Here is an 11298-nt window from a genome sequence, read left to right as displayed (position 1 = left end):
ACTTTTTTAACGCTGCGATATCGCTGTTTTTTTTATGCAAATGTCAATGGGACTTTCTAATGTTAAAATTGCATCGCACAAAAATCGCAAGGCGCAAACTTGCGATTTTTTTTTTTTTTTAAATGCGATGTTAACATTAGAAAGTCCCATTGACATTTGCATTAAAAAAACAGCGATAAAAAAAACTCTAGTGGGTAGGAGTCCTAAATGTATATTTTTTAAAAGAATTGCTGATTATTTTTTTATGTTCCATGTCGTACTATATTTAAAAAAGAAATCTGAAATCCTGCGGTTTTCAGTCTGGCCACTAAAGCCGGATTTAGACACAACGATTATCGCTCAAAAAATCTTTTGAGCGATAATCGTTGTGCTCTTTACAGCGCAAGACGATCGCTCAAACGTTGAGCGATTACCTTGCACACTGAAAGGGAATGCAGAAGACAAGCGGGCCGCTTGTCTTCTGCATCCAGCTGTTCTCTGCTCGAGGCACCCGGCTGTTATACAGCCAAGCGCTCCAAGCGTGGGAATGCAGAAGACCAGCGGGGTGGCCCCACTTGTCTTCTGCATCTAGCTGTTCTCTGCTCGGAGCGCCTGGCTGTTATACAGCCAAGCACTCCAAGTGTGGGAATGCAGAAGACCAGCGGGGTGGCCCCACTTGTCTTCTGCATCCAGCTGTTGTCTGCTCGGAGCGCCCGGCTGTTATACAGCCGAGCGCGGTATGGAGAACACAGCTGGACCGCTCTGTTCTTCATAGCTAGCCTATCTTTAGGGAGCGGGATACAGCTGAAACAATAGTATCAGCTGTATTCTGCTGTGAATTCCTGATAAATGATCGTTATTCATTCAGCATGCTAAAAAGAGCAGCGATCAGCGGCTTCTTAACAAAAACTGCACAATGTCAGTGCAGTTAGACACAACGATTATCACTCAAAAGGGCCTTAAGTCTGATATTTCCTGTTTTGTAGGGAAAATTTCAGCCATCATCAGGCAGGATTATAATGAAAGCTAACACCTATATATAACACCAGCCCCACCATTAACAATAGGTGATGGTCACACTTCCCCCTTCTCCACCTCCTTAAAAAAATGACTTTTTAAAGAGCACTCTCATAACACTCTCCCATAAATGTCATCTCCAGTCTACAGATTTTCTATGGTCTAGGTGGGTTTCCAGGGTAATGGGAATGCCAGAAGCGGTCTATCAAAAGAAAGAGGGCATGGTTATCATGGTAGCTCATGAAGCAGCATGACTCCTCTCAGCTAGATAACTCTTCTGTGCTCATTTGCCTATAGCACAAGATAACTTTGAAATCTAAATAGCAGAGGTACGTGGGCTCATTGTGAAAGATGAGCATTAGAAGTGATTGAGGTTTTATCCCCTGCTGGCCAGTGAAATCAGTTTTGGGGGTTTAATGGTGATGACAGGTTCCCTTTAAATACATACATACATGCACTTTGACTTTCTCACTTATGAGGGAACTGGTTTATTGGCATATGGGAAGGAACTGGATATTCTTTGGGTGGTTAACGTGTATAAAAAGGTTTGTAAACAAAATAAATGCCTCCCTACTACAGTAGTACGAAGAATGGAAACCAGCCTGTTATTTTTCAAATTCTTCTATTTAGTCAGTACTTTGTATCTGCAAAAGCCAATCATGCAGTTATCAAAACTTTGAATGATCTAGCTCTTTCTCCCCCTCTCCCAGCAGGAAGTTCAAGCAGCTTTAACCAAATCTTTTTTTTCTTTCACACGTAAAGAAAAACTCAGGAGCCACAATTTTTTTTCTTTCATATACATTTTAGCATCAACTCAATAACGTGCAGAACATACAGATTAGTGACATACATATTACTGTACATCTGACACAAAGGATTGCCAAATCACAGCATCTAAAATAAAACCGATTCCTCACTGAACACCTGATTCCACAAACCATTTTGCCTGAGCTTAAAGTTAAACAGTCAAAATATTAAATTAGAATACTATCTATAATATTAATAATCTAGCCAGTGTTAATTCGGGTCAGAATACTGCATTTCGAAGTCAGGATTAGAGACCGGTCTCTGTGTTAAGGCATTGTATGCATATAGGTTGATAAACACACAGTGCAATGTAATCTAATATACTCACACATATTCCTATTCATTAGAATCAATTAAAATTTGACAGGTTTACATTGAAGAAAGTGCATTTACTAAACTCAAGTCACCGTGACATATTTTTACCAGTTCGTAAATGAGCGCAATTCCTAGTTCAGTTCCTATAGGTAGTATAGTTCACTTATTCTGGTAGTCACTGTATTATAAGAATGTTATAAGTCAGTGGTGGACTGAGGGACTTGTGGGCCACAGGCAAGAACGAAGCCATTATTTCATGTGTGTTGGGTAGGAAAATCTCATTCCATTGAAATGGTGCAATCTCCTAACTGTATTGTTTCCCCTGAGATAAGTGGCGGTGGGGTAAAGATCAGCTGCTTATTTCCCTATGAGGACTGTGTTCTACATTTATCTCTATGGTTGCGTCATCTGAGGAAATGTCCATGTAAAGGGACGCAGACAGCACCAGTGACAAATTTAGGCAGGGGGGTGTGGATGGGTCCAAAGTCTTATAGGTTTATGTGTAGCCTCTGGGATTCTTATGGCTTTGAGTACATTGCATACACTTTAAGGCCACAGTTCTTGAAGTGGATTTTTTAGGAGGCTCATTGCCCTCAGTCTACGAGCCGTGGTGATTTAGTTGGAGGTTATGATCATTCTGTCTTTGAAACTTTTCAAACATTGGCTTTCTGTATGCTTAAACACAGCAGCTAATATAGCTAGCAATTGCTGCAGTGTAAAGCATGGAGGAGGGACTGCAGCACTCCTAGCCTTTGATGTAGCAAAAGATGCGATTCGGACTTCATAAGTCTATCAGACAATGCAGCTAAGCTGAAGCCACTGATTATAGCGGTGTCATATATGTCTCAAATCTTACAGCCTGACTGGTATTGGGGCTCGTGCATAGTGTGCTTCAGTATCACCTACATCTACCATAAATCTCTATGCAAGGTAAGGAGTAAGTAAGGAATTCTTCCCTTCCCTCATAGAGGGAGGGGAGCGATTCTTCCCTTTTCTAAGTGTCCATACAGCAATTCCCCAACTAACCATGATTGGAGATCACAGGTTAAAAGGGGTTTTCCGGGCAATCTTTATTAATGACCCATCTTCAGGATTAGGTCATCAAGTTGATTACTGGGGAACACCACTTGGGACCTTGACCAATCAGCTTTTCGGGTATCCGCTGTCACTGGCAAAGCACAGGCTACAGAGCAGAAGCAGATATAGCCCTGACCTCTGTGTAGTGGCCGATGCTGGTAATTGCAGGCATAGCTCATTTATTTTAATGGGACCCTAGCCTGCAATTACCAACACTGGCCACTACACAGGTGTTGGAGCTATCTGCTCCTGCTCAGTACTGTGTTTAGCCAGTGATAGCAGGTGCCTTAAAAGCGGATTGGTGGACGCCAGCTAATCAACCATTGATGACCTATCCCGAGGATACGTGGTTCATAAAAAAATAGCCCAGAAAACCCCTTTAACCAGTTACATTAATCCCCTGAAGTACTAAATGACAAAGCTACTTTTCTGCGCTCAACTCGCCTACCTTTTTACTAAGCATGCCAGTCTAACGAGCCTGTAATAAAAAAAATAACTATTTCATTCATCTGTTATAAATGCCTAAGGAGCTCATTAAAAAGGCAGATTCAACTGGTCACGTTATAACACCATGTGACATGACAACCGCCTCCCAGCATGCTCTGCCCTCACTAAATAGAAATATTCAGTATTTGCCACGGGTAATTTCAAAGATACCAGAGTACAATTCGGATGAAGGGTCTATTAATCCCAAACGGTCATGATGTGTACACATTTTTGAGCATTTCCACTGGTTTTTCCATTTTAATGCAGGCAGTGCCTCTGCAAGCAGCTGTTGAGCTCAATGCTACTTTTTGTCAAGGCACATTAAGTAATATATGGTAAGGATCTGACAAAACAAGCCTACCTTACTTCTGAGATGTAGAAGACAGATTTGTAACTTGGGAGTTAGGTCCCGCCATGGGTACCAGCAAGACCCTTCACATAATGTATGGTGAATTATCATATACAATTACTATTTAATATGGCAGTGAATACATGATCTAGAAAGACCAGCAGTTTAGATGAGAGGGGTTACATAGTAACATAGTTCGTAAGGCTGAATGAAGACAATGTCCATCTAGTCCAGCCTGTCTAGCCTCCTGTTTTGTGATACAGAGGATCAAAGACAATCCCTTTCAAGCCACGGCCCTCTAATAACACCAAGCTATCAGCAATTTTTTTGGGGGGGTGAAGCCTCAATCAGCCAGTTATTTCCTCTGCATCAGCTTTTGTAGTATTACGTGATGGCTTTTTGCTTTGTCTTATGGAGGGGACCCTCAACAAGGAACCTCCCTCTAGGACATTAAGCATGTGGATAAGCGTTATTTTCACGAGACAAACGCCTTTAAAAGGGCACCTGTCATCACTTTTGTGTTCTTAAACCTACCTTTATACAAGTAAAACAATGAAGTAGTGTACTTTTGAAAATGTATTTTGGTATATTTTTGATCAATGCATACCTTTAAAAAGAATATATAAACTTTTCCAGCACCACATGGTAATTCCTGGGAACTGGTCTGGGGGCTGGACCATCTCTCCTGGCTAGACGACATCCCCTAGCAATGTCCCTCTGGCACTATGATGTGGATGACATAGAGGTCATCCATGCATCACTCAAAGTCTCACGCACACGCCAGGAAATACCAGATCGGCACATGCGCAGATCATCTGACCTTTGTGTGGCAGATGTGCCGCTAATCTCCTACTTCCGAATCTTTGATCAGCGGCACCTCAGCAGATTCAGTTTGAGAGCTGCATGGATGACATCTCCTATCTCACAGTGCCAGAGGGGGCGATGTTAGAGGGATATATACAGCCAGAAGAGATTGTATGGTTGGCCCGCGCATCAGACCGCTCGTTGGAAATTACCATGTGAACATTTGTGCGTTTTTTTAAATATATAGATATATAAATTTTTTTTTTTGAAAAAGGTATGCAGTGATTAAAAAATCTAGCAAAATACATAGTAACATATTTCGTAAGGCTGAATGAAGACAATGTCCATCTAGTCCAGCCTGTCTATCCTCCTGTGTTGTTTATCCAGAGGAAGGCAAATACAGTCATAGTTTAAAAAAAAACAACTCCCAGGCCAGCCATAGTAGTGTAACAATGTTGTGGGGACATTCCTGCCACACGCTTGTGTGCGCGGCCCAGCATTATCCTGCTGGAAGCTGCCATGAGAGGAACACATGTGGCTGCAGGATGTCCTGAACATATCGCTGAGCTGTCATTGTCCCTCTTACCAATATTAGGGGTGACTGACTGTCATATACGCTTGACCCCCTCCCAACCATCACATGAGCAATGGGCAATGTGAAGCTCCACAGAAAAGGCAGGATTGAGCCGTTCACCCCGAGTTCTACAGACATGAACATGGCAGTCATCTGTGCTCAAACTAAACCTAGATTCGTGGCTAAAGTCAACCCAGTTCCATTCAGTAGCAGTTCAGTCTCTTTCACGACACCACGGAAAATGGAGGCAACGTGTAGTTTTCAAAGGCCGTACACAGAATGGGCTGCTGTGAGACCAAATGTCCTTCAGCCAAGCGTCTGAAAATGGTTCTGACGGGTTGCACCATATTTACAGGCCCCTGTGTCTGTCTCTGAATGGCAGACAATGAAACAGTTGGAGCTGCTCATGCTTGTGTGTCTGTCGGTGGCGTACTGAACCCGGTCACCTTGTGTCTGCGCCCTCACACATCCAGTGGTCTCAACACCTCCTTACAGACTTGCTAGAATGTCCCAGGTAGCGAGCAATTCATCGATGTGACCATCCAGCTTCTCAGATCCCAATAATGCGCCGAAATCTCTTCTCTGCGTCGTAGAGGCGTGTGGTCAACAAGCTCTACACAAGCCGAAGAAGAGGTCACTACACACAAGGAGCCTCCGAGAGCCTCTTATAGGCAAAGGGGGGAACCACTTCTAGGGCCTCAAGTGACAAAACCGTCCATCTAATCACCACAACTCTCATCATCTACAGATCTGTCGGAGATGGAATTGCAGGACGGGTTTTGCAACAACATGTACATTTTGAAAAGTACACTACTTTGTTATTTTTCCCTTGTAGGTAGGTTCCCTTTAAACAGTGTACTGAGGATCTCTAAACCTAACTGCCTATGAAGGTGAGACGGGATCCTCATGGGCAAGCCCCAGCGTCTCCTCGTATGCCACATTTAGAGATCTCCAACAAAATGTCCCGCTCTCAGTTATTTCAAAGTTCCATTTTCCTGATCTCTATTAATATGTATTGTATGTTCAGTACCATATAGGGTATTTTCTCCATCCGGCAGTAACTGGCCTTGTACACAATACATGAGATCACACTACAGTAAGCCCCATGGCAGCATATAAGACTATCATTTGTTTGTGAAAAGGAAAAGCTAAAACCGTCTTGATCACTACAGAATGCTACTGATATTCGCACCACGATGATAAAGGCACATTACAAAAATCTGACACCACAGACTGTGATATTGGTAATCGTATTCATTCCTGTTTTGATCCATATTAGAATCCTATCAGTGTCCTCAATGTGTTACAGCTGGTTCATACAAATTCAGAAAGAAGCTATTACTGCTGGCTGGGAGGCAGCTTGCTGCAGCATGAACCCTTTCCTACCTCTGGGAGTCCACTAAGCTCTGTCCCTTTACCTAAACCCAGAGGGCCAGCTTTGTCAGATTTCTGCAAGACTTTCATGAGTTGGCAGAAGACCTCTGGCCTGACCAGTGTTTCATTTTTTCTCTTACGCATGTTTAGGTTTAAAGGGAACCTATCACCAGCATTTAGCAACGCAAACCAACCACAGCGCTGGCATCATGAAGTAGGAGCCTTTCTAACTCTGATTTTGTGATCGCTGTTGGTATAATTGAATAATGTAAAATGGGCAGAGGGTCCAGTGGGCGTGCCGGACAGCATCGACTGTGCTAGCTGCCTGGTTTTCACAAAAACCCGCCCATCTCGCCTCCTCTGACGTAGATGACACCGAACAGGTCATCCAAGCACCGCTGTGAAGTCTCATGTCTGTGCAGATAGGGACATCGATTCTGCCCACCAATGAGAGAAGATCTGGGCATGCACCAGTAGCCGAGCTCACTGCGACCGTGAGACTTCACAGCGGTCTGTGGATGATACATTTAGCATCATCCATATCAGGGGAGGCAGGAGGGGCCAGGCAGCTAGCAAAATCGGTCTGGCACACCTACTGGACGGCTCCGCGTATTTCACATATGATGCGGGAAATGTTCAAACTGCAATTACTCAGGTATACCAACACCGATAGCAGAAGCGGTGTGGGAAAAACTTCATAATGCCAGCGCTGCTGTTGGTTTACTTTGCTGAATGATGATAACAGGTTCCCTTTAAACACGATAGTGCTCAGTGGTACAGTGCCCCCTAGTGGTCAACTTTTTTTTTTTGCGATTGCACAATATATAATGTATTTAGACCAGAAATGTCCTGAGTCTAATGAAAGCACCGAGTAAATGACCTCTTATTGGGCCACCCAATTTAAGATGTCCCAATTTAAAGAGACAGGCCACCTAATTTAAGCCTATGGCTCTCAAGGCATGCTGAAAGTTGCAGTTTCACAGGTTGCTGACAATTCTATGGGCAAGCTTTACATTTATTCCAAAACATGCTGCTTTAATGGCACATGATGATTTATTATGACAATTACTGTATTCCAGTTACAGGCACTTATTCATTCAGCAGGCGGCAGTCTCATATGGAACATTTACGTACAGCTCCGCTTCTGGACATCATTTTACAGTTTAAAAAAAAATGCTTTACTTATATACGCCTTCTGAAAGATATACTGTGTACTCTAGTCACACACAATGCTGCATTCAGAATCCTGCTGGCTGCAAGCTGCAGATTTATACACCGCATGTAGCTTAGCTGACCTGCCATGAACATAACATATCCCTCAGCACATCACATACTGTAAGAATACCCTGTACAGATAGTAGGAAGCACCAGCAGGTCTCATTTATCTGCAGAACTGATAGGAAGACAAAAGCAGCAGCTCTCGGTGTGAATGGAGTAGAAGCCATTATCTAACAGCACAAGGGAAGGAAAGCAATTATATACAAAGTAATGAACCGTGTGCAGCGCTGCATGCGACTGGAGTATACGACATCTTGGAACTCAGGAACAGTGTAAGATAAGTAAAGCAAATTAGGCGCAAGGGTAACATTATACATAGGATCAGTAAAACAGCATGCAGCTCTGGGTGTGAATGGAGTGTAAGCTACAATGCAACACGGGAACTGTGTAAGTTAGATAAAGCCAAACACTTGCAGGGTTAGTCATAAAAATCATAATTTAGAATGCAGCTCTGGATGTGAATGGAGTATAAAACAATGTAATTGAGTACAGTGGAGTGTAAAAGCGAAGTATTTGCAAGGTTAATCATCATTATTCATGTTATAGGCAAAGCGTGAAGTGCAGGCATTGTAGAAGAATGTCTCGTAAGACATTCTGTGAAATACCAGGTTTTAGGCAAAGTGTGAAATAACGTCATTTGGTATTGCCATAGTATATGTTACAGGCAATCTGTGCAATCAGTCATTGTATAGAATGCCAAAAATGGGACGCCAAAGTATGAAATAATAATGAATATTTCACACATTTCCCAGGCATTCTATGCAATGCCAAAAGGCTAACTGCTATAGTATAAAATACTCCCGCCAGTAGTGGACTGGCCATCCCCCCATTTTTTCCCCTATACCAAAAAATAGGACTCTACCCTTTGCACCATCAACCCCCATCATCATCTTCCAATATCCCACAATCCAACCCTTATTCTCTTCCAAGGTCCCGCAGTCAGTCACCGCTGACAAAGCCATCTCAGACCCCTGCTGTCTCGCTCCTCCACTGCACTCACACTGATAGACAGTCCAGACTTCAGAGACCAAAGTCTGTCTCTCTGTCAGCGTGGCGGCACAGTGCCCGCGTGCGGGTCCTGTTCAGCCCTCCGCACTCACTCCGGCGGTGCCGCATCTGCTGCTGAGACTTGTTAGGACAGGAGTCAAGACTAATGCAGCTCCTCAGATTCCCAACCCCCATCACCGCTGCCACCACTTCAAAAATCTGACTAAGGGCCCTTTTATACACGATTACCTGTTGGGCGCAGATGTCTGACGGGTCATCACAGTGATGACCGTTCCTGTGCTTTTACATAGTAATCATTGCTATCGTAGTGAATGGAGGTGGAGCGGCCAGGGATGGTTTCAGCCTGACCACCTCCATTCACAGTAAGCAGGCAGTCGTTCATAAACAAGTGACTGCCTGTTCACATGGGCTGATCCATGGGTCAGTTTTTATGCAGCATTAATTGAATGGCGAACTAATTTATCGTTCAATCGGTGCCTGCATTTACAGTGAGCGACATATCGACCCATGTAAAAGGACCCTTAGTTAGAAAAAGAGAGACACAGATGGGGGCACATGCACAATCCGTGGGGTCCGCAGGACTCGGGACACGCAGACACTGTGCTTTAGTTTTGTATCGTTCTCCTTAGGGAGAGGACCTAGAAGGCATGAGGAAACTTATAAGGCCATCCACGCTTCTCTGAGAAATATGTAAATGGGAAGATGGAACTATTCCTCTACAGCGCCACCTATTGGAAAGCAGCATTCCTGCAAGTCAATGTCAGACTTTTTAACAGACCTTGGGAATTTGTATTTTCATATACGTCTTCTTTTTCCATAAAGGCCTTTCTATACTTTGTCCTTCTGTATAATGCTTGGGGAAAGTATATAGCATATTTAAATAAAACACACATTTTCTACTTTGCCCCAAAACCTCACGCTTTATATAGATTGCCTAGCCATGCTATACAACGCCTCTTTTTTAGACACTGTTTAACATATATAATGTCAAAACGAAATTATGTTAATTCACGCTTTGCCTAAAACATGCTGGGCATTCTATACAATGCCTGTATTTCACGCTTTGCCTCTGACATACATTAAAAAGAGCAGAATTCTGAATGCAGCTCTGGATGTGAATGGAGTATGATGATGTAACTACTTACCAAATTAAACTGTAAAATGAGCCAATGCGTATAAATAGGTAGACAGTCTTAATGCATTGTAGTAACGACCCCTTTCCTATAGTCCTTCCAGCAGCGAAGTTACAGGTCACCTCCCTGTAGTAATGCTTTTTAAAGAATTATCTAAATTATGCAGGAATCTTCTTCCGCGATTCTTAATGTTACCAGATTTTGATAATCTAAGGCCAATCATCATAAAATAATATAAAATAAACCTGTCCCTTTAAGAGAGTCTTTTTGGACAATTGTATTCATCACATCATAAATATAAAAAAAAAACTTTCCCAGTGTATCCGTCATATAGAAATATATACACGACTATAAATATAGAGCTATCTGCTTATCGTCTTCATTCTCTTCATGCTTGGATTCTTACAAAATTAGATTTTTTTTACTGTTTAAATCTAAATTTCCGCCTCATTTTTACAGTTTCTGAATCGAGCGTCCAGAATAAATTTTTAGATAACTTTAATATAATACAAAAGAAAAAAAATCAGATGATAAATGATCCTGTTCCCATGGGGAAGCTTGGTAGGTAATAGTCAGGTCCTTCCCTATCATGGCACCAGTTATATGCCATGTGCAATCTCACAGAAGATCGGTTTGTTTCCCCTGGCACCAACCAAATCAAATGGTTAAAACGGACCCTTAAAAGGTTGCAAACAAAAAGCGCAGCGGTTCTGCTTGGTACAAGGCACTGTGATTGTGTAACCCACATTTGCATAGGTCAGTAGCGCAGGACTGTGAAAGTCTGGAGTGAAGTTTGCACACTTAGTTCTAGTGCATACCCATACAATTGACTGTAGGGGGTGCTGTTTGTCATCTAGAAGAGCTGCAGGTCAAACCGCACAAACACCTCCCCTGTTGGCACTTCGTGTAGGAGTAAACGTTTGGTGGACGGGCCTTTGCTCTCTTGTTCAGACCTGATCTTCGCTACTGGAATTTCAGTGCGGCCCAGAAAATCTAAAAAAAAAAAAAAGAGATATTGGTTATGGAGCACAAAATAGTCTACAGACAGTAAATGGGTTTTAGGCTTTTATGTCATTTAAGTGCTTTCCAGATGGTTC

General features: G+C 42.7%; 1 protein-coding gene across 3 annotated transcripts in view; it reads right to left on the bottom strand.

Annotated features, from left to right (window-relative positions):
• Positions 1 to 1677: 1677 nt before the first annotated feature.
• Positions 1678 to 11298, bottom strand: part of ITSN2 (intersectin 2) — a 173748-nt gene continuing 164127 nt past the window's right edge. For 2 of the 3 annotated variants that reach the window (XM_066596589.1, XM_066596598.1), the window contains exon 39: positions 1678 to 11194. In XM_066596589.1, the coding sequence (XP_066452686.1) occupies positions 11055 to 11194 (140 nt within the window). In that variant the 3' untranslated portion in view covers positions 1678 to 11054. The remainder of the gene's footprint in view (positions 11195 to 11298) is intronic. The other variant, XM_066596606.1, reaches the window with a different exon arrangement.

This window comes from Eleutherodactylus coqui, chromosome 1 (genome assembly GCF_035609145.1).
Source record: "Eleutherodactylus coqui strain aEleCoq1 chromosome 1, aEleCoq1.hap1, whole genome shotgun sequence".
Lineage (NCBI taxonomy): Eukaryota > Metazoa > Chordata > Amphibia > Anura > Eleutherodactylidae > Eleutherodactylus > Eleutherodactylus coqui.
Note: the sequence above shows the minus strand (reverse complement) of the source record. Positions and strands in the feature narration are given on the sequence as shown.